The sequence below is a fragment of the Chelonoidis abingdonii genome, chromosome 4 (genome assembly GCF_003597395.2).
Source record: "Chelonoidis abingdonii isolate Lonesome George chromosome 4, CheloAbing_2.0, whole genome shotgun sequence".
In the NCBI taxonomy this organism is placed as follows: Eukaryota; Metazoa; Chordata; order Testudines; family Testudinidae; genus Chelonoidis; species Chelonoidis abingdonii.
The window spans coordinates 8,757,596-8,781,723 of record NC_133772.1 but is presented as its reverse complement, the minus strand read 5'-3'; the positions used below and the strand labels follow the sequence as shown (position 1 = coordinate 8,781,723).

The following is a 24,128-nucleotide window of genomic DNA, read 5'->3' as shown; positions in this document are numbered from 1 at the left end:
TGGGGGGAAAGGGGAGAGCCCACGAGGGACAAAGCAGCCACCCCTCCCCCTGGGCCACCAGCACGGGCAGGTCCCTGCCCCATTCTGAAGCCACAAACACTGCAGCATCAGGCAACCAGTTGAGTTCCCCACCTTCCTGGGGGCAGTCAGGCTTGGGCTTCGGGCTTCAGCCGTGGGGTGGTGGGTGGCAGGCTCTGGCCATGTGGCAGCGGTGTCTGTCCCGCAGCCATAGTGTTTTGGGCTCCAGCCCCAGGCTCATCCCCACATCACCACTGGTCCTCTCTGCCTCCCTCCCCACCCATAGCTTAGTAAATCTCCTGTGAAAAGTGATATTCGATATACAAATATCACTTTTCACAATATCAGATTTACTAGATAGCAAGTCTTAAACAAAACAAAAAAAACAACCTAAAATAGCAAAACATGTAAAGCATTTTATTTGTGTTTCTGTTTAGGTCCAGTAAAAAAAAATAAAGACAGACAACTGTACATTATTTTTATTATTGAGTCTGCAAAAAAACCTACTTAAATTACAATGGTTTGGACACATATGTGCATATTTATTTGTTTTTCCTATAGTTAATTAAGTTTTTAGCAAAAACTGTCAGAGCAGCCACCAGCAACAGTTGGTGGCCAAACTCTGAGGCCACCAAAAAAATTGTTGAGAGAACCTCTGAGTGAACATACCAAGAAAGGAGAGGAATATTACTTCCTTGCACATTGAGAAAATTGCTTGCAAATGATTGTAAGTGTAAAATACCTACCACCCTCATTTCAATTTACCTGATGATCCTGGAGACAGGGCTGATGGTCCTGGGGAAGGATTCATGGTGCTTGTAGGCTGAGGGGGTAGGTGACTGCCTGAGATGTATCTACTTAGTAGGTTATCTAAATTACTCGAACCAGCATCTTCCAGCTGAAAACAAATCAAACAAAAACAAACTTCAGCTGGGGAAGTCAAATGAGATTAAACCATTACCAGTTTTTCATTTTTTGCACATGTAAATATACATGCGTATTAGGTTACCTGACAACTGTTTTACCAAATTTAAATTTGGAAATGTTTTCTACCAGTGTAACTCATCAGTACTTATGAGGAAACACTTACACAATTACTACCACTTAATAAAGATAAGCAATATTGATTCACCATATGTTCTGAATGCTCATCTTCTGAGGATTACAACCTCCATTCAGAGAACATTTCTGTACTTGCAAGTTAATTTCTTACACCTGTTAACGCTCAACTATGGACAAAACCTAATAAAAAACTGTACCAGAATGTGTGATGCTCTGATATGCTTTAATTTTAGTCTTAATAGTCAAGACTCACTAGCAAGCATATTAGAGGGCTTGGTATTTAAATTCACCTTTCAATTATTCACTTAAATGCCTTCACTGTATAAGAAAGAAACTAATTTCACCAAAGTGGAGTAATTTAAATTAAGGCAATTTAAGATGACTAATATAATTCGTTAGACTCTTTTTTAGATCCCTGATTAAATCAGGTTGAGACTTTGTAAAATCAATTAGAGAATTTATATTACAACTTCAGATTATAAATATATAATGATTAAAGTAAAAATGCTCTTTAAAAAATGCTATCCTACCAGTATTTATCTTATTTGATTTTTACAAAAACTGTTAAAGGCAAAAGCAGATATTGAAAACTAAGCCCCTAATTCTATTAGGCAGGTGTGTAATTTTACTCACATGAATAGTTCAATGGACTTCCGTGGGACTACACATACTTTTGAAGTTAAGCATACGCAGAAGTGTTTCCATGTCAGGGCTAAAATTGTATCTTTATTACAAACTCTGAGTGGCATGAAACTGTCACTTCAACATAAAATTGCTTCAGCATTAACAAAAAGTTTAGACTTTCAATACATTATAAAAAAGTTCACAACAACTTTGTTAGACTCAAATTTTCAAAAATAGGAGCCAAAAATTTGGCTCTTAAATCTATACTTTGGAACGTAAGGATGGGATTTTCAAAAGCATTTAAATGACGTAGAAATACAAATCCCACTGACTTCAGGGTGCTAGCCCTGAGGGTAAAGTATAGCCTGGTCGAATCGTTTCACATTTCTTTGACCAGGCGAGTTCAACTTGTCAAAAGGTAGTGGTACTTGCACATATAGCACCAGCTATCTGCTTATCAATATTGTGAGAGTTTGTGTTGTTCTCACAGGAAGGATGCTAATGAAACACTAGACTTCTCTTTTTCACCAGACACAATAATTAAGTGTGAAAACTTCAACAGAAAAAAAAAAAAGACATGTAAATTTGAATTCTTACTAACATAGGAAGATTAGAAACAAGTAGAATTTAAAACTATAAAATGAAAAAAACAGTAATGTAAATAAACATCTATTTTGACTAAAACATGATTTATTTTTTTTTTAATCGCCCTCATTTCACTAAAGCCAATATTTGTAAGAGTAGTCATGAGTTAAGTTTTATACCCTGTTTTTCTAGGAAGAAAGATCTGGTGGAGGTATCACAGGGAGAGGTGCACACATAGCATTTACAGAAGACTTTACATTTTTAAAACACCCAGAAGTCACCCAGTTAAGCTTATGTTATGGCATATCATACCACCAGTCTCTTCTACCTTGGTGGCCATAAAATCTGTTTAAAATTGCAAAGCCATAGTCTAGTGAGCTCTTCTTTTCCAGTGGCTCAACAATAAAGAGCTTCAGCACTGCAGACCAATTTAATCACCTCAAAAATGTGCTACAACTGTCCTGGAGCCTTTGCACATTTCTCTGTCTCCTGATATACTTTTAGGTAAGTAAATTACTTGATTTGATGACCAAATAGCAAAATAGGTTCTAGTTAAGTTAGGGCTTGTCTCTATGGGAAAGTTATCCTGAAGTAAGCGAAGGTAGGAATTTAACTAATATAGTTATACCAATATAGCTTATCTCCCTGCACGGAGGTACATTAAATCCTATGTCAGCACTGGGGAAGGACTAGATGACCTGTTGAAGTTCCTTCAAGCCCTACATTTCTCTGATTCTATAAGAGTGCCTTTTTATGTAGTTTAGATCATTTTGGAAGGTGTTTAAACTAAACTAAAAAAAGCCACTCATACTTGAATGAGAGTGACCACATGGGGAGTTATACCAGTATCAGAGCACCAGCTTCTATAGTTAAGGTTCAGCATTGCTTTCGGTTTAATGGTGGACTATTCTAAGTGCTCTAAAATCCAAGCACTCACTGTCTTAGGCTTGCTGTGTCTCACAGAGGTGTTTGATAGTGTTAGCTGACCAAGTTTGGGGTCATTTGAGCCAGTGGATTATGAGATATAGACCCCAAAAACATAACAGCATTTTACAAAATGATCTTTTACTTTTTTTGTGCAAACAACTGGACTTGAACTATAGCTATGATCCTCCTCCAACAGATCTCTGTTGCTCAGGATTTCTCTCAGTTGGTATTGGGGAAGCAATACAGAAAAAGTTAATGATGAAGTTTGTAACTCAAACTTTCACAAACTTTGGCACAAACTGTATGTCGGTGTGCCCCAAACTGACATACCCTAAAAGAGTGAATGTACATGTGCGGCAAGATTAGGGGTATGTTCAAGCAAGAGAGAGTTTCCAGGCAGTCTGTTGTCACAGTAATGGAATGGCTAAAGGGGACATGCTATGGTTGTATGTTCTGTAGCATCTGTGAGAGCACAGTGATGAGTATGTTTTTCTGATATGCTGGGGCTTGGCTCAAATAGGACAGAGTTAAAATAACCTCCCAAAATGCAGTCTTAACTCAATATTTCCTTCTTTCCAGAGTTCGTTTTTAGCTACTCTGCACATTCTGGAAGGAAATGAATGCAGAACTAAGGTTGCTGGTGGTGCCTCAAGTTTTGGGCATTTAAATAACTATTGGTTTAATTATACCAGCATAATTATACCAGTATAACTTTCCTGTGTAGACAAGCCATAAGTAACTGAAAACAGTCATATAAGACTGACATTTTCTTGTGACTCCAAGTGTGCCTTGGTGTCAATATTTTATATCAAGCATTACACATCACTCCATAAAGCGCTGCCTAATTTAACATTAGTTTGCTATAACTAAAAGCTGAGATCAGCGCTGGATGGTTCAACAGTTGGTATATCCAACACAAGACTGCAAATTCCAGTTCTTACTACCTAGAATGATCTCAAACGGTAACACCGTATCAAAAACGTCAAATAAGGACGCAAATACAAAAAATGTGAAGAAAGAAAGATTTTAATGAAGGAAAGTCAGTGATCACCTCATCTACAGCAGAATGAGCTGATCTTGTGCACTAACCTGTATGGGCGGAATATCTGGCAAGGAAGGTAGATTCTCTGGGTTTGTGACTGAAGGAATAAGTTCTATTGCTGTAACAGATGGACTTGTTGGACCACGGTTTGCATTTGCCATGGTAGCTGTTGTAGGACTAGTTGGATTGATAGTGTTGTTGTGCACTGAAACAACTGGAAAGGGCCCGGCATGCCCTGGGTTAGAATGCTGTTGGAAGAGTCAGGAAAAATAGACAACTATTGTGTTAGGGCTAAAGACAGCAAAATATTCACCTTAGGAGTAAAACTGTAGGACTTTAAACTACATGCTGGTCTGACACTCAACTAGCTATTCTCAAGCTAGTTTAGTAATATGGAGTCACTTGTCTGTATGAAAATTACAATCTAATGCAATGTAAACAACCAATCAGCAGTGAACATTGGAATGAAATGGGGAGGGAAAAAAGCCAGCCAATGACTCTGAATTGCTAGAGATACTGGTGTACCGTGTGGATTTCCCATTGCCTCCTGTCTAGTTCCTTACTGCCGCACATGGGGGGGGGAGGGGGGAGAGGAGAATAAAGGAGGGCGGGGATGGAGTATTTTCTTAGACATGCAGCATTTAAATCCAGAGACTTCTTTAGCAAAGCCTGCATGTGCACAGTATTCATAGTTGTGATGTTTTAAAAGCATTAATAAAGATGTTATGTTTTTTAAAAATTCTTTCCTTCTGCTTTTCTAATTAAAGAAACTCCCACTATTACAGAAATTTTTATTCTGAATATTTATCAAAAGTCTGCACCACATTTTTTTCAGATATAGGGTCATATCCATTGTAGCACAGGACTAACCTTTAGTTTAAAAAAAAGTCTTACAAAAATCATGAAAATTTTTATTCATGCAATAATCTGAGAAAGAAACTCAGCAACTGCCCAGCCACCACAAAGTGAAACCAGTCATTCTTGGTTCAGCTTCTTAGTTGAGTAAAATGCAGAATGAAAACAATGAAAAGTAGTTATCAGATTTTTCACACTTACGTAACTTTGAAATATCAGACAGCACGTGACATGAAAAAGGTTAGCCACTCACACGTGTAGTTCCCATACAGCTGAAATATATACATTCATCTCTTCACAAACACACACTTTTTTATCTACATGAGAACTGACCAATCTGGAGATAGTTATCAGTGAATTAAGTAGGCTTTTAAATGAAAGTTTGGCATGCTGGGGCACAAAAAAGTATGCATAGTACATACTTGTCTCTGAAGGTGTGGCTGCATCATGGAGTACTGTGGTCCATTATGGCGTGGTATTCCTGGTATACGAGCAGCATTCTGAGCCATTCTCATCTGGTGTGCTTGGAAAGCCCCACAGTTCAAGTTACCCCTCTGCATGGTCTGCATGCTAATCAACCTAGGAGGCTACAAGGGTTTGGTTTTATTTAAAAATTCCAGCTGTTAACAAGGAAGTGAGAAGCAAATCATCTTCCACAGAAGTAGGTGCAATTACTGATAATTTCCATAATCTCTAGAAAAGCCAGTCATTGCCCTATTTAAAGCATATTAAACTTCCTAAAACTGAATTGCTCATACATTTTAAGTTAATTCTGTATAATATAAGCAGGTATCTGCTCATGCCATAGAGAAGCAGAGTTAAGTCTTAGCATTACACTGCAATGTAAGGTAAGGTATTCAGGAAACTTGCCTGCTGCTGTAACATCTGAGGGCCTGCTTGCCTAGGAAGGGGCCCAGCTGGTTGTCCCATCCTCATTTGTTGCAATTGCTGGTGTTTTTGTGCATACACCTGCTGTTGCATATGCTGGAGCCGCAGCTGTGCTAGATTAATTTGTCCAGGGGCTTTGTTGATGTGGTTTGTTCCTGGAGGAACTTGTCCAACTACTACATTAGGAGTGTAGCCAGGGGTTGGTTTATTTTCAATAACAAGGTTACCTAAGGAATAGAGGAAAAGCAAGCTGGTGAACTAAAAAAGTTCCACCTTAACTCAATGACTGATAAAGATTCATAACAGAAATCTCTGAACTTTTTTATTTCAGTTTCCTCAGTATTTTACATTAAAGAAACCAAATTTAAGTCTAAATTAAAATGTGAATTCCTCAACAGCCATTTGCAAGTATCTCTGATCTAGTCTAAATGCAGGCTAGCCAGGGCTGAGCTTGGATTGTTACTCAGCTGGCATAGTTTTTACACTAAAGCAGCATCACTCCACAATAATTGCAGCTCAGATAAAGTTATATACAAATTTATACTACTAAAATTTTTTCCCCAATGATATCCTCTATAACCTCAAAAAGGGGTTCCAAAGAGGATGGAGCTAGGCTGTTCTCAGTGGTGGCAATGACAGAACAAGGAGGAATGGTCTCAAGTTGCAGTGGGGGAGGTCTAGGTTGCATATTAGAAAAAACTATTTCATTAGGAGGGTGGTGAAGCACTGGAATGGGTTACCTAGGGAGGTGGTGGAATCTCCATTCTGAGAAGCTATTTTCAAATGCTATGGCTGTGAAACTGACTATAACGGACTTTGAATTTGGTAGGGCCTTATGAATATGATAGTGTTTTATACACTGTGGAAATTTATGTACCAGGAACTGTACTGAACTCCACCAACTCACTTCACACAGTTGGAAGAATATTATGGAGGCACCTTATGGTAACTCAATAGTTTGGGCTCTGCTCTAAAGTGAGCTTAAAATGGGATATAAATTCCTGCTTTTTTTTAATCAATGTAGATAGCCAATGTGGAATTTCACACAGGATTAGTTTTTATGCTCTTTGCATTTTCTGTGCAGCTTTTCTTTGGCTTCTCTTCTTAAAGTGTTAATAGGAACCATCTGAATTTGGGATCTGGATGAAATTTTCCTTGATAGTCCTTTTAATTGCTGACTAATCTTCACAAAAGCTGGCTGAGAGGCAGCCTCTGAGGAGAACTAGTGCAAGGGGAAAAGGTGTTTTGTTTTTTTTAAGGGTAACTTTTACCCATTATTCACATTATAACAAAGTGTACTTGTTGTGCACACAAACCTGATTGACTGAGGCTGGGCACACACAAACTTGGTTTGTTGATTTGGGGATGGGGGGCAGGTAGTGAGTGCACACAAAACCTTTGCCATGAAGAGCTACACTTTCCTGTCAGATTTTGTCCTACGACAGAGAATGGTCAGAAGCTGCGCATGAACCTATAAATACTCTTGCTGTATCTCTACCCCTCAGGCCTGTGCCCACCTGTTCTAAAGCCAATCCCCAAATAAGCATAAATTAGGAAATTAATCACTGGAAAACTTTTGTAAGTAATTAGTGTTGCCACACCCACCTCCCCATGTGAGACAACTGAGAATGTTAAGCCACTTAACAGTACATAAGCCCATACTCTGAATCCACAAGCAGATACCTTATTACCACAACTAATGGACCCCATAGGCCATGCACTGCAACATTAACTGTAACCCTTCAAGGGTGCTAACCTTTCTTAACCCTTTTACACATAACCCCTTTCCCAAACTACACTCACTCACTCACTCTCTCTCATCACAACCATCACACCAAACACCCACAACGAATAGTGCTGGGGGAACATCTAACAGCCGGGTGCAGTTAAAAGAATGACTGAAAATGGGGCAAAGTTACAGTTGCAGTGCATGATCTGTGGTGTAGGCAGTTGTGAGGTGCCAGCCCTTTATTCCTTCACCCACAAGCCACGTGCTACTTCATAGCTCAATTTTCCATTTCTTTGCCCTGTGGTTTTGTATGTGCAGCAACCAAAACTACTTTACAAAGTTTTGAGTTTTGAGATAATATGACAAGGGCTAGCTGGGAACCAGTCAACTAGGTTATCTGGGTCATCCAGACCTCTTAAGAGTTACACTGGCTCAAGCCATATTAAACATAGTAAGACATCTAGTGATGGGATAAAAACAAATCTAATCTTATTTAGCCATGTATTGGGAATAATAAGTCCAAAGAGTTCATCCCTATAAGGCCACTTTTACATATTCACCTGCCAATAAATAGACTTCAGAAATGTAAAGAACCCACTTAGTGGGAACGTATTTAGGCTTCACTATTTTGACCAAGTTTACCCTAATCTAAAACTAGGTAATCCTGCCAAAAGAAAAGGTTTGCAGAACACATCTATTAAGAATTACAAACTAAAAGTCTGGGTTCAGCAATTAGAAGAGGGTGTCCATCAGCTGGTAAAAGGAAGAGAGCGAAGCCAGCAGGCACCATCAAACAGCATGTCACATTACAAATGTTTTGCACAGTTCAGTCTCCAAAGGGCAGGCAAATCTTGATGGACAGGATAATCATACCAAAACTAGATAGACTCTTACTCTTGCATGGAAAAGAGAGATCCTGTATCAATGGACAGGCAAGCAAGGTCAGCCCAAGAGGAGAAGACACCAGGCATCAGTGTGACCAGCTACAGCGACCATACACTTAAAATGGAATACAAAGTGACCAAAGCTCTTTCCATCATGACCACCTTTAGGGTCTGACTACAGAAAAGGTAAAATATTTAATTCTGTTTCATACCAGCTAGTATGACATTGAAAACCTCCCCATACAATCCAGTCTTCCCAGAAACACTTTATATGTTATTTTCTCACCTAAATTGACGACATTCTTTGCCCAGAACGTGGGGTCACAATGGAAGCGTATTGCTCCGTTAGCAGCTGGGACAGGATCACATCGTGCCTTTAAAATATGACGCAACTGGAACGTAATCTGATGGGACACAAAACAAATTAAGATTGATTATGACACAATGTATGAGCAAAGAGTGAACATGTTAGTGAGAAGTGTACAGTTTGCTCAGCAAAGAGCTGCCAGTTACCACATAAAATTATGACTTTCAATAGCCAGTTAGGTCACTGTCAAAAAACTATTGCTGGATAGCATTCCCTCTTAATCATCCAAGTAGAGTCTTATTCATGAAGAGTTAGCGCATCCATCATACAACTCACTTCATACAGTTTCACAGCACATATCAGCAGTGCTAAACACGTGAAGGAGAATAGCAGTAATTAGAAAGATGTGATTTCAGATGTCTGATGGCCTGCCTCACTAAGATTCCCAGCTTTCCAGCAGACTACACCATCTGTTTAGTGCTGACTGAATGCAAGATTGATAGTATGCAAAATATTCAGGCCCCTTGTTCTTTCATTAACCCAGGACTTAATTAGTAATGATTAACCAAAAAAGCTAGTATTATGAAGTACTGTCCAATTTCTCACCTTTAAGTTTGCTCACCTGCTTTCTGGAAACATTCTCAAATAGTTGTTTCTACCCAATTATACAATAAATGTGTAATCCAACTACTGTTTTAGAAATTCTTTTGTTTGTAAGGGAAAAAGCTTGCCTAAAAACAGTTACTCCTTTTATAATGTAGGAAACCTTAAATACAATTCACGAGAGTTTAGGTCTATTTTGTTAGTAGGCATAGCTACCATATTCTGCTCCTAGAAAATATCAAGTACATTTTACTTAATCATGTGAGTATCTTTTTGCTTTAGAAATAAATTATGCTAAATTATAAATCCAGGTGATTCAGCTTGACGATCTGTAACAATTCCTTAGAATACTGCCAGTTTGAACTTTTTCTAAACTCACCACGTTCTAACTATCTTCAGTTGAATCATTTAAAGAACTTTCACCCTTTGATAGCATCAGAAAATATGACTTTTAACATTACACAGAAGTAGTTCTGGGAATTCATAATAATGAGTTCATCTTGAAATTCCTACTCCAATGCTAGTGGACTAGAAAAGTGTGCGCTTCACAGCATCTCCCCCTCTTCAAGTCAATAAAACAGCAGATATGCTTTCTACCATTAGGTTAGAAATCTAAATAGTAAGATTGGTGAATTTAAGTGTCTGATATTAAATGAGGATATTTATAGAATAGACATTACAAAAACCTGGTAGAGTGATGATAATCAATGGGACACGGTAATTCCAGGAAACAAAATATATAGGAATGACAGAGTAGGTCATGCTGATGGGGGAGTTGCACTATATATAAAAAAACAGTCAAATATAGTAAAAATCATAAATACAAAATGTTCCATAGAATCTCTATGGATAGACATTCCAAGCCTGAACAACAATATAGCAGTAGGAATATGCTCCTGAACACCTAACCGAGATGACAACGGTGATTATGAAATGCTCCAGGAGATTAGAGAGGCTATAAAAATAGAAAAATAATAATAATGGGGGATTTCAACTATCCCCATATACACATCGCCCCAAGACAGAATGTAGAGATGAAAATTTCTAGACACCATTAATGACTACTTCTGGGAGCACATAGTCCTGGAACCCACAAAAGGAAAGGCAATTCTTGATTTAGCTCTAAGTAGAGCATAGGATCTGGTTCAAAAGGTGAACAAAGCTGAATCGCTCATTAATAGCTACCATAATATAATTAAATTTAACATCCTTGAGGGTTGGAAATACCAAAGAAGCCCACCACAGTAGCATTTAACTTCAAGAAGGAGAACTACACAAAAATGACTAAGCTAAACAGAAATTAAAAGGAACAGTCACAAGACTGAAATGCCTACAACTTGTATAGACACTTTTTATAAACCACCAGACTAAAGACTCAAATTAAATTTATACCCCAAATTAAAAAAAAAAAAATACTAAGGACCAAAAAGATGCCACCATAGCTAAACAGAGGAGAAGCAGCTAATAGAGCCAAAAAGGCATCCTTTAAAAACTGGAAGTCAAATTGTATGGAGGAAAATAGAAAGAAGAATGAACTCTGGCAAGTCAAGTGTAAAAGTATAATTAGGCAGGTTAAAAAAGAATTTGAAGAGCATCTGCCAAAAGACATTCCCTCTGAACCATCTGGCATTGGCCATTGTCAGAAGACAGAGTACTCAGCTAGATGGACCATTGGTCTGACCCAGTATGGCCGTTCTCATGTTCTTATTTAGCCATCTGATCCTCCAATAGCAAGAATAATTTACCAGCAAGTTCAAACAACAACATAATTTCAGTCTAACTTAGTAAATGAATTCCCAGCAGAACCAGATGTTCTTCATTCATAAAGACAGCTTTAAACACAATGCTATCCCTCAATTCCCAAAGCCAACATTTTATAACTTGTTTTCCAGTCAGAAAGTAGGCATTTCCTACTGAAGAAAATCTAACTCCACGATTCTTGTGGAGAATTGGTAAATATTTATATTAGTTTTTATAAACATATATACCTCTGTGTATGTAATATATTAGGCACAGAGCTAGATCAAAAGGGGTTGTTAAAGAAACCAAAACAGGAAATGTAAAAAGTGTCCTAGTAAACACCTGAATACAAGAGTCAAGTTTTTAGCTATGATCATGCCTGAGATACAATCCTGGTGACACAGCTTTTTTGCCACAGTTGAGAATCCAGAGCTCAAAGGACCATGTTCTGTTAAAAGAGTGACAGACTTGAGGCCACACAGCACATAGGCTGTAACTTGGTGCCAAAGAGAAGGCAGGAAGATCTGTAGCAGAAAGACTAAATTATGTCCACCTAGGTGCTTAAGGGGAATACCAAGTTAAGGTAAGAGTAGGTGCATATGTCTCTTGTTTTAAATTTGTTTCTCTAGTGCAAAATTCATCCTTTGTTTTGAAGAAACCATCTCTGTGTCACTGAACATTATCTATAGGCTCCTGAAGGAAAACTCTCACAAGTATCAAGACCATTGGGCCTCCTAGGTATCACAGCTAGCAACCACTGGGTGTAACTTGATATGGTTGGTTCACAGGGTCCCACTCCAAAAACTATAACCATGGACCTGTCACTTCAAAGGGTGTACTCAGGGGGCTGGAAAAGGGTCTCAAGAAGGGGCAGTTTACCCAGGGACTGAGACAACACTGATGGCACAAAGTTCTACAAAAGAAACAATCACACAACTATCCCCGCCTAACTCTTTCAGCAAAGAGACAGAGGTCAGTGTGCTGGCAAACCTGTTTTTAGTACTATTAAATCATGAAGCCAACAGTTTTAGATGGAGTGTGATTAACTGGCTCTCCTTTCCTTGTAAGTGGTCTGGAGAAACTAAACCATGTCTTGAAAATTCTTTTGACCATAAAGTTCTCTTCTGTCAAGGCTGGAGGCACAAACATATTAAGATCCCAAAATTTTTGCTATATTCTACTCTAAATTCTGGAAGGGGCACGTTTCCTTACCAGCCGCTTGCTGTATAGCAATGCAGTGCTACTACCACTTGCAATGGCCCAGTTGGTAAAGTTCATCACATGCTTCACCTGCCGCGAAAGCCCTGTGATGTCACTCTGCTGTTGTATTAGCTTCATCTGTCTTTCCTTTGTCACAGTCTACGAAGAAACAGAAGCTCAATCAGGTTATTAGTTTTAAAAAACATCTATATTAATATCAAAATTCTAATACACACAATTAAAAACAATATACATTATAGGAGGAGCTGCCACTGACATCATTAAGTTACTTAGTACTTCAAGAATCTTTCGTAAAGGAACGTGTTAACGCTGCCAATTCTTCGCAGCAGCTGTTCAAAATTCAGGAGAGAAAAAGCCCTGAGGTTAGAGAAGAACGTTTTAGGTCCCACGAAATTCCATTTGAGTTTAGCAGAGTTATGAACCACTGCAAACTGTCATTTCCTCTTTGTTCCCTGGGTTATCAGTAACATTTTGGTAGCATGCTATCACCAAAGCACTTGTTATACTGGGAACCCAGGGAGCAGCCAGCCAAGCTACAGCCAGAGCAGCTGTACAGTAGTGATTGGGGGAGGAATGGGAAAGAGAACAAGGCAGGACTCCCCCCAGTTCCAATAACCCTCACCCCCAGAAGCAACAAATGGCCCCAGGAGCCTATTTCAGCACCACATAGGGCAGAGGCTCCCCCATAACGACAGCACACAGTCCCAGCCTCAAGTCACTACTACTATTAACAAAGGAGAAGGAATACAAGCCAGAATCCAGAAAACAGATAAGAGTATTACGATAAGTTAGATGTATTCATGTAAGCAGGGCCTAATTAAATTCATCACAGGGTACCGTTGTGCTAACTGGGCCTAAAAATTTTACCCTAATTGTGAGCTCAACTGTAAAAACTAGGAGAACGTTTATAAAATGTCACTATAACCTATAATAATAAATGTTGATGGGAAAATGGGCAAAAAACTAAATTAGTTCAAACAAAAAGGCCTACTGATAGAATACAAGGTCTGTGTTAAGATTATGCCTGGCAAACAATACAAGTGTGGGACAGGAAATTAATGGACCAAAATTTGTGTGTCAGAAATTAGGCCTAACCGGTGAACAAAATAATGAGGGGTGGGCTATTCCACCCATCACTCCCTTCCGGGGTTCTTAAAAAAAAGCAAGAGACTTTGGGGGAAAATTCAGATAGACACAGGCTACCGAAACACTGACTGACTGAAAGGGGAAGGAGTGAGCTTCACCATCATGGCTGACCCGTCTGTCGTCTTTTGGGACCCCGGAATCCAGTGCAACATTGTTCTGCCTTCATCATTCTGATCAGAATGGGCCAGAGAACGGGAGCCAGATGATACTGTCACCTCCACTGGCTCTGGTTAAATCCTGACCACCACCTAGTACACCTCTACCTCAATATAACGCGACCCGATATAAGGCAGGTTCACATACAAGGCGGTAAAGCTCTGTTTAGCGTGTTAAGGGTGCCGGGCCAGGCTGGGGCCGAGGGGTTTAATAAGGGGCAGAGGGTCTCGGGGCTGGTCAAGGGCTCCCTCCCACAGGGTCTGGGGGGGCAAGAGCTGTGGGAAGACACTTTTGGGGGCCCGCAGTCCCAGAGTAGCCCGGTGGATTAGCGGGGGGCCGGGAGCAGCCTGCTCTGCTTCCCTTGCCCCAGCCATGTCGCCGAGACACTGCTGGGGAAAGGTCCTGCACTCACCTGCCCGGCGGGAAGTGGAGCCCCACGGCTGGGAGCTGGCAGAATGCAGCTGGCTGGGGCTGGGCTGCTCCGCTTCCCACCGCTGGTGAGTGTGGGGAAGGTGGGGAAAGGACACCCTCCGCACTCACCTGCAGCAGGAAGCAGAGCGACGCGGCCCTCCGATTCCCGCCGGGCAGGTGAGTGCAGGACCCTTCCCCAGCCACCCCCCAGCGACATGGCTGGGGCCAGGGCAAGGAAAGCAGAGTGGGCTAGGGCCACGTCACTCCGCTTACCTCCGCAGGTGAGTGCAGAGGGGCATCCTTTCCCCAACCTCCCCGCACCTACCGGCAGCAGGAAGTGAAGTGCCATGGCTAGGAGGTGGCGGAGTGGAGAGGGCTGGGGCTGGGCTGCTCCGCTTCCCACTGCTGATGAGTTCCTGTCTGTGGAAAGTGGGTGGTGGATAGGGATTGGAGCAGTCAGGAGACGGGGGTTGGGTAGGGGGTGGGGTCTGGGGGTGATTAAGGATGGGGGTCTCTGGAGGGGGCAGTCAAGAAATACGGAAGGGGGGGTGCAAAGCAAGTTTGATATAACACGGTCTCACCTATAATGCAGTGAGATTTTTTTTTGTCTCCCAAGGACCGCGTTGTATAGGGGCAGAAGGGTATGAGAGACTGCCTCCCCCTTATTTCTAATGTGTCCTTTCCTTTCCTGGTCTTACTTCTTCTCTCTCTTCTCTCTCCTTTTTTCTTCTGTCTATTAAGAGTCTGGCTCAGCCAGCCAAGGCTGTACATTTTGCTACACTGCTGTTGAGCCTGTGACCAGAAAGGGGCAGCTAAAAGCAATGCCCTAAACAGCCTAATAATCTTTGCTGTTTTCATTTCCCCTTTTTTCCTTCCAAAAGGGCTGAAGGGAAAGGGAATGAGGAATGCTGTTAAAATGAAAGCCTTATTTGATATGTTACATTTCAAACGCTAGAACTGTTTTGCTTTTCTGTATCTTTAATAAAAGGTTAAAAAGGATTTTGCCACAGTGCTAAGCAGGCTGAAATCTCTGTGTATCAAATCTCAAACTTCATTTAAAACTGCTTAATGCTGGACAGTTTCAGGGGTCATCTTAAAATCTTTTGAGTTTTTGGGCCTATTACATTTAAATTAGTACAAACACTACTTAAGGAGCCATCTGAAGCAGTCTCACAACCATTAGGTGAAGTTCTAGAGAACTGGAGAAGGGAATTATAGGGAACAAGAGGACCAGTCAAGCCTAATACCTGGAAAGATACTGGGACAAACTGTTAATCAATTTTAAGGACCTAGAGAATAACAAGGCGATCAACAGCCAACATGGATTTTGTTAAGAACAAAATCATGGTAAACCAACCTAATTTCCTTCTTTGACCGGTTTACTGGCCTAGTGGATGGGAAGAAGTGGTCGACGTTATACACTTTGACTTTAGTAAGGCTTTTCAGACAGTCCAAAGTGAAATTTTCATAAGCAAATTAGGGAAATGTTGTCTAGATGAAATTACTTTAAGGGTGGAGGTGAAAAACATTGAAAAACTGTACTCAAAGAATAAATTATCAATGGTTTGCTGTCAAACTGGGAGGACATATCTAGTAGGTCTTCTCTGGGTCTGGTCCTATTCAGTGTTGTCATTAACAACTTGGATAATGGGGTGGAGAATATGCTTCTAAAGTCTGCAGATGACACCAAGCTACAAGAGGTTGCTAACACTCTGGAGGACAGAATTAGAATTCAAAATGATCTTGATGAATTGGAGAACTGGTCAAAGAGCAACTAGATGAAATTCAACAGACAACTGCTAAGTACTTCACTAGGAAGGAAAAATCAAATACACAAATATAAAATGGGGAATAACTAATAGGTAAAAATACTGCTAAAGACGATAGTGGATCGCAAACTGAATGAATCAATGTGATGCAGTTACAAAAAAGGCTAAATTTTGGGGTTTGACAACAGGAGTGTCACATGTAAGACATGGGAGGCAACTGTCCCATTCTGCTCAGTACTGCTGAGGCCTCAGCTGGAGTACTGTATTCAGTTTTAGGCACTGCATCTTAAGAAAGACGTGGACAAAATCAGAGAGTCCAGAGAAGAGAAACAAAAAATGATAAAAATGTTTAGATGCGTGTGTTTAGTCTTGAGGAAAGAATGAGGATGGGGGATACAGGAGCACCTGATAACAGGGTGGGTTATTACAAAGGACTGTGGTCAATTGTTTTACATGTCTACAGAAGGTAGGACAAGAAGCAATTGACTTAATTTGCGGCAAAGGAGATTTGGATTAGATATTAGGAAAAACTTGAGGTCCCTTCCACTTCTATATTTATGATTCTATAAAGGCATCACATGCTTTAAGAGTTTAATTAAACTACGTAATTTAAGATTGGTGCTTTACACATTTATGTAAAAATATGCAACACCTATACTACCAGATTTCTGAATCCGTTATTTGGAATGTCTCAGCTCTTTTAGTTACTAGGAATTACAGTGTCAATTCTGAAGCATGACTTTCACAACTCCAAGGGTACATAATCTGATATGAAGACCTCTACTGAAGTACAAAGTAGCAGTATGCGCTTGTTACACAATGTAGCCTTGCAGAATCCTACTTTTAGTCTCTCTCCCTTCCTTGTGCATCTCTCTGCTCCCAAAACAGTTCCCTGAGTGAAAAATATTCATTTGCCGACACAGCTGTAGAGTAGACGAGTAGGTCCTGGCTTGGGCTGGTAAATTTTAATTACAATTTATTGAGACATTTATTGGTGTCTTTTAAACAGCCTTTTGTCAGCACACGCATTTTAAAAGTATGTAACAAGCCACATCTATGAGACAGCTTAATGGAGAGCAGTGCACTCTGTCATACATAGGATTTCTGAAGCTGAAGTGAGAAGCTTTCCTGGTGGAGACAAGGAGATTTATGACCACACACGAATCACATTTCAGCCACATTCAGCTACTGCCTTACGGAGTGAGAACAATTTCAGTCCCAACCACAGACTGTACGCTCAGAGGTATATTGACAAGCTCAAGTTAGGTTAAGTAGGGAAGGATAGCCTCAAGCAAGGAGGATGTCTTTAGAAGTCTTCTGAGCTACCTCCCAAGAGTAGAGTGAGGGGAGAATCCAGTTCTGACTGTGATAACTCTCACAAACTGCAGAGCAAATAGATTGGCAAATATTTGCCATTTATACAGCACCAATTAAGTGTTTCAGACAAAAAACTAAGGCAGATGCCTGCCTCTAAGAGTTGACATTCTAAAGAGAGTGACTCCTAGATAAGGCATTGGGAGAGGAAGTGAAAAAAGCAAGCAGATAAGCAGTGATATTATGAGTCATGTTAATTCCATAGTCTGTACACATTATCCTCTTTAAAAAGGACTAGAGTTTACAGACTTCAGAAGTAGCATGTTTTAGGGTAGGAACAAGGCATTTTGGGTCAGAGAGAGTTTTTTCCAGACATTTATTAATGGGGCTATACAACACAGATGTACAAGTTAAGAAAGCCGTAGCATTTTAGATCAACAAAAAGATCACAGGAGACTGAACTCCAAGCATATCACACTTGAGTGGCATACCACTGAAACACCTGTGTCTGCACAGAATAAACTCCTCACTCAAGTATGGAATGCAAGTTCTCAATAGGTGTTTGAAACAGCTAGTTTGTGAACTGATTTTTGTTTGTTTGTTCTTAACTGTACCTCAAGCTGCTGTAACAGAGATTTTCCCTTTTTATTGATTTCATTGATGAGGGTGAAAATAGCCACTTTGATTTCCTGTTCTACTCGTTTGTTAGTTTCATTTACTTCTTTTATCCTAAAAAAGAGAAATGTATCATCAGGCAATCACTTTATACTATGCCTCCAAATACTACATAGTAATTTTTCTCACATAAAAAGTAAAGAAGCAATTTGTCTTTTTAAAGTTATTTGATAAACGCAGAATTGTATGGCTTAGTTATTTCTACCTAACAAATAAAAAGTTGCTAATCCAGTGCTACAGATAAACCATCTAGAATTTAATTCTTGGCAAATAAAGGAGAAAGTTTACACAAAGTCTCACCCTGATTTGATAACTTAACGATTTGACTTTTCTGTCCACCTTTTTATGTTTAACTGCTCTTTCATGTTTTGCTTGAATTAGTGTGAAGTATTAATTCTCTGCTTCTAGTTTCTTATTTTAATAACTCCAGCTCGTCTTTTCTAATCTGAAAGATGCGTATATTAAACTGTATGGCCAGTACGTCTGTTACCCACCACAGAGTTCTCACTGACAAAGACCAGAGCAGCATAAGTTATTTTACTCTATAATAAACCATGCCACACCTTTGATAGCACGAGCAGTTCCATAAAAGATCATCTTTTATGCAGTTGCAATAGTGTATGTAGTTTCAATAGTGTGTGTCATGGACAAGCATAATAAAGTATAAAGCATTCCAACTATAAATCCAGTATAACTGACATAGGGACCAACTAGAATTTAAACCACTGAATTAGGAGCTTACAAAAGTATGAGCAATAGGCTTTAGTAAATTCACAATGAAATATCAATGCCTGAATATTATTTGTAGGTACTTACCTATTCTGCACTTGATTAGCTGCAAAATTAACATAATTCTTCTTTTCAAGAAGTTTGGCCAACAGATTCTCAATTGCACCCTTCTGATTCTGAAAAGCTTCCTCCAAAAACTGGTACCTTTCCAAGCCACAAAACAGGATACCAATTACTGTGGAACAGTGCATAGAAACTAAAACTTCTCAGTATGGATTTAAATCTGTATTTGCCAGTAAAAGCGTGACAAATTATAGCAGAATTACTGGTAAGTAGTGATTTAAGACAAAACCTGTTCAATTTACAACACTTCTGATAATGGCACAATAAAACTCCCAAGGAAAGAGAATCCTTAGAAGTCATTTGTGCGCGATTTTAAATTTTCTATACATTGGGAGATGAGAAACACTACTGTTCACAAGATAATATGCTTCAGGATATTACTGTAAAGGGGACACCACAGAATAAAGCTCACAATAAACCATTTTATCGTTTGTCAATATCTGAAAAAACTCCTTTAAAAGTCTATTATGTGGGAAATAAATGTAAGTTATTTTCTTTTACTAAGAAAACATATGTATGGACAACATGCACAGTGCATAAAGACCAGTCAAAACTTAAAGATATACTGACTGCTAGAAGAGACTTCCGCCTAAGACATGTAATTTCACCTTTTACACTGTCATTCATATTCAGTAACAGTACTGTAAATTTAAAGTTGTTACATTCTAACAGCTTTATTGTTTGGTTTTTCTGAATCTTTTTACTTCACAACTCCCCACCCACCAAATCTTTCTGACTGAACAGACACCACTTTTAAAACACTTTCACTTAGTATTACCAGAAAAGAGTACAAGCAGCTATAGTAGCAGACAGGGGATGAAACTAGGGATGCTTCACTACTTAGTGCAGAGCACGGCAAGGTAAAAGAGACAACAGAAAAAGCAGAACATTTAAGACTGGCAAGGAGAATAAGAAATACTTTCAAGATTTTGTAATCTTTTCCAATCAGGTGTCCAAGCTAGTAAGGAATCTTCCTCAAAACCCTCCATGATTCTGCTTAATGAGTCCCATTACTAAGACCAAGTCTACACTACAAACATTGGCTGACAAGTTTGTGTATCGCTTGGGTGCATGCACACTTAGCTGTTTGCATTGGTGCTGCATGTACTCATCAAGAGCGCTTGGGGTTGATGTAAAATACAATATACCACGAGGTATCCCAGTGTGCTACACGCTGCCCTACAATGCAATACCTTTGGGGACATTTTTGCATGTTTTGTGGGACAGCAAGCACTTGTGCCCAGGGATCTCAAGAGCTAGGGGTCAAGTTCCCAGCATGCAACTTTCTCCACTCCATAAAGCCATCCATATAGCCTATAATTTTTGGGGTTTTTTTTTTAAAAAAAATCACATGAACCCACATGGCCCTTTTCCGTGTCCGCAACCTCTGACAGAAGCATGGGAACCACAGAGCTAGCCTCATGAATCCCGCAAACACAGGATGCATGATTCTCCTGTCTTTCCAGACCTTAAGAAAGTGCTGCAACTTCCAGAACACAAGATTTTCTTCAAGGACAATTTGCTGAGGGACACAGCGAGAAACAATACAAGGCTGTTGATGGCTTTCAGGGAGCTGCTGCAGATGGTGGGAATATCTTGTCTGGACCTGAGAAACGAGCCCAGACTGGTGGGATTACATTGTAATGCAGATTTAGGATGACAAGCAGTGGCTGCGTAACATTCAGATGCAAAAGGTGACATTCCTGGATTTACACACCAGACTTGCCCCAGGCCTGGGACACAAGAATAACTGCACTGACAGTGGAGAAGTGAGTGGTAAATTGCATGTTGGAAACTTGCAGCGCTGAATTGCTACTAGTCAGTAGGAAGCCATTCTGGAATTGAAAACCCACAGTGGGAGATATTTTCATACAACTGTGTAGGGCCGTTAATCGTCTCCTGTTATGCAGAACTGTGACTCTTGGTAATGTGCAAGACACAGTGGATGGATTCGCAGCAAGGGGGTTCCCGAACTGCACTGGGGTGAGAGAGAGCTGGAATATCCTTATTTTGGCACCAGCCCATCGTGCCACAGGTACATCAACAGAAAAGGCTACTGTTCCATAGTCCTGCAAGCGTTATTGGATCATCATGGACACTTCAATGATTTCACTGTGGGCTGGTCAGGGAAGGTGCATGATGCTTGCATTCATAAGAACACAGGACTGTTCAGAAAGCTATAAGCAGGGACTTTCTTTCCCAGCCAACAGACTATCATTGGCACTACTGAAATGAAACCCAGTCTATCCCTTGCTCCCTCAGCTTATGAAGTTATACATCAACCACTCAGACACCACCAAAGGAAAGATTAAACTACTGGCTCAGCAGGTGCAGAATGGTAGACTGAAGGGACACTGGATGATTTGCTCACTAGATTGGATATTGGTGAGAAAAATATCCCAATGGTTATAGCTGCTTGTTGTGTCTTGCGTAATAGCTGTGAGGCAAAGTGGTAAATACTTTGGGTGCTGCTCAGAACTGTGTAGTACTTACTATACATTGATAAATTTGACTGTATTTTCCTGAAGCCATGAATTACGTGATGCTTGGTGTGTTTTGACAACTGATATGCATTCTGCAATATTTGTTTGGAATAAAGATCATTTGATTCTTCAAAAATTTATTCAGTAGAAAAAGCAATACAGAAAATCAATATGCAAAAAAACCCCAAAGCAAGCAGCAGTGGTATACAAGTTTTTAACATAACAGAGTGAAAATTTAAAATTATAGAAGTAGTAAACATTTACGTTCATTTGAGTAAACAAATGTAACCCACTGTGGCTACACGCACACTAGCTGGGGCCCTCACAGGTCAGTGTATGTGGAGCTGTGATTTTCCATGCTATCCCCCGGCGTGGAGTGATAAGGGTAATGACAGGCCCTGTGATGCCACGTGTTATGTAGGAAGCAGTGATAATGGAGTTCTCCACAGACTGCAAAGGGTGGACAGCTAGGTATTTTTGGACATGTAGGTCAAGCAGGATCTGCAGCATTTGGGTTTGCTGCCTGAAAAGACCCACTGGGTATGTCTACACTGCAGTTAAACACCTGTGGCTGGCCAATGCCCAAGCCTCAATGTCTACACAGCAATTAACCAGCCCCATAGCCTGAGTCAACTGACCCAGGCCAGCCAGAGGTGTTTACTTGTAGTGTAAACATACCCATTATGTTCTGGTGCATTTCCTGTTCCTTTTCCTGCTGGGACTCCTAGGCCTTTTTCCTTGTCCTCTCAATCTTTCTTCATGCTCTTGGTCATATTGCTCCAAGTCCTTTGTTCATGGCTCAGTGCAGTACTGGCCTGCAGGTTCTCCCAGAGTGTATCACTCCTAGACTTTTTTCTCCACCCCACTCAGGTGAGGTGTTCTATGGGTGTGGAGGGGCACCCCTCAAGGCCCCAATGGCAGCAACTACTGATAAAAACAGACAGTTGTGTCATTGGATTTACAGTCACAAGGGAAAGGGAGAGAAGTTTCCCAACTCCCATCCCTTATCATAAGCATTTTTAATAAGACATTTATTGACACTTTGGCTTCAGAGTGCCCCAACAATGCTTTGCTTTCCAGCCCTGGCCATTGTGAGTATGGCCTTCTAGAGACAAGGGGGTGAGGGGGTGGAAGGATTTCCTGTTGCATGAAGCTATAAAATTTCAATCCCTATTCCATGGGTATAAGTACAGGGCAACAGCACTGAATATTGGTACTATTTTCCACAAGTGGTGGTGATTTTAGCAAATATTTCACAGCTGAGGGTCACAAAGGCACAGAGAACACAGTTGCTACTGGCGTCCCGAAGCTGCTGGGCTCACGTGCTGTTAGCCTGTTTACTGCAATGGTGCCAATCAAACTCACCACAGGTAGCATGGGAAAGCATACTACCATGGAGGAAGAAACAAGGGAGTCATCACTAGAAACCTTCAGGAGAGGACTGCAGACCATTTCCATGAAAGTTCCACTGAGATCTCTTAGGAGGATACAAAGGACATCCCTATGTACCTAAACAAAGTCTTCTACATATCCCAGCTAACCAAATATAGAGAATGATAGTCACATGCCAAATCTACCTCTTTTCATACAAGCAAAACAATGAAAAGTTGATACCTTTGTCTTGTTAACTAGGGGGTGGGCCAAAAGCCATCTATAACAAACATTTTAAGGAAGGAGGCATGCACACACTTTTCCAAGTCCCCTTCCTTTTCATCAGGCTCATCTGCACTTGACTGGCCAGACTGTGATACAGTCTCAAACTGGTCCAGGCTCATGGCATGGCTGGAGTCCCACACTGTCTCTTCATTCTACTCTTCGCTGTTCACGGCAGGGGTCTCTGTGTCAGGCTCCTCCAAGGTATCCACAGTGACTGGCGGGGTGCTGGTGAGGTCTCTGCCAAGTATGATATGTAGTTGGTTGTAGAAGTGGCAGGTCTGAGGCACAGCATCAGATGTATTGTTGCACTCCCTTCACTTTTTACATGGCATTGCTGCAGATCCTTGTTGTACCTCTCTGCCTGCATCCCCAGTGCAGTCTGTTTGTAGGACGTCCAGGTTTCTGTGGTTCATCCACAGCTGTTCTTGCACAGCATCTTCGCCCCACAGAACCAAGAGAGCCATTACTTCCTGTCTACTCCAGACAGGAGAGTTTCTAGTACCTGTCTGTCTGCACAGAGCTGGCATGGTCAGGTCCACACAATGGTGAACCGCTAGGTATGCTCATCAAGGGGGGAAATCAGGAAAAAGTATTTCACCACGACCCAGGTGAGCATAAAGGGTATGCCTTCCAGCCTCTGTGATCCCTGGGCAGTGGAGTTTAACCTTGTGACCACTGCAGTCATTGTTGTAGGGAACAGAGCACTGTGAGACAGCTGCTGGAGTCTGTTAGGGCCAACACAGACCATGCAGAGTCCACACTCACAGACCATAGCTCTATGCCATTCAGGGAGGTGGTTTTGTTGCATCATTTTACCAAGGAAAATATGTCAGCCAGAGACAAATTTGAGCATCAATACAGCCACAAATAGGTCAATGCAAGGCTACTTACTCAACCTAACTTCACAGTATAAAACAGGACAGAGGGTCACTTGCTACTTCTATTGTGGCTTAGCTGGATATAAATCCCAAGCTTTTGAAGTGCAGCTTAGTAACAGCATTAGGAAACCTAACCAAGGGAACCCCAGAATATGCGTCTCCCCTCCCTCACTAGAGGCAGTTACAGCACTCTTCAAGAGGTCAGGGAGCTCTAGTGATGGAACAAAAGTAATTTATATTCTGCTCAAAGACTACCATTAAAAGGGTAAATGAGCCTCATTTGAAATCTAGAAGGGCAACTGA

General features: G+C 40.6%; 1 protein-coding gene across 4 annotated transcripts in view; it reads right to left on the bottom strand.

The window, feature by feature from the left end:
- The window catches only part of TRIM33 (tripartite motif containing 33), a 54,173-nt gene that overhangs the window by 14,905 nt on the left and 15,140 nt on the right, over positions 1 to 24,128 (bottom strand). For all 4 annotated transcript variants that reach the window (XM_075064817.1, XM_075064818.1, XM_032766635.2 and 1 more), the window contains 8 exons: positions 18,773 to 18,889; positions 17,896 to 18,010; positions 12,477 to 12,623; positions 8,901 to 9,018; positions 5,984 to 6,228; positions 5,536 to 5,700; positions 4,306 to 4,506; positions 784 to 916 (listed from right to left, as the gene is read on the bottom strand). In XM_075064817.1, coding sequence (XP_074920918.1) covers positions 784 to 916; positions 4,306 to 4,506; positions 5,536 to 5,700; positions 5,984 to 6,228; positions 8,901 to 9,018; positions 12,477 to 12,623; positions 17,896 to 18,010; positions 18,773 to 18,889 — 1,241 coding nt within the window. The remainder of the gene's footprint in view (positions 1 to 783; positions 917 to 4,305; positions 4,507 to 5,535; positions 5,701 to 5,983; positions 6,229 to 8,900; positions 9,019 to 12,476; positions 12,624 to 17,895; positions 18,011 to 18,772; positions 18,890 to 24,128) is intronic.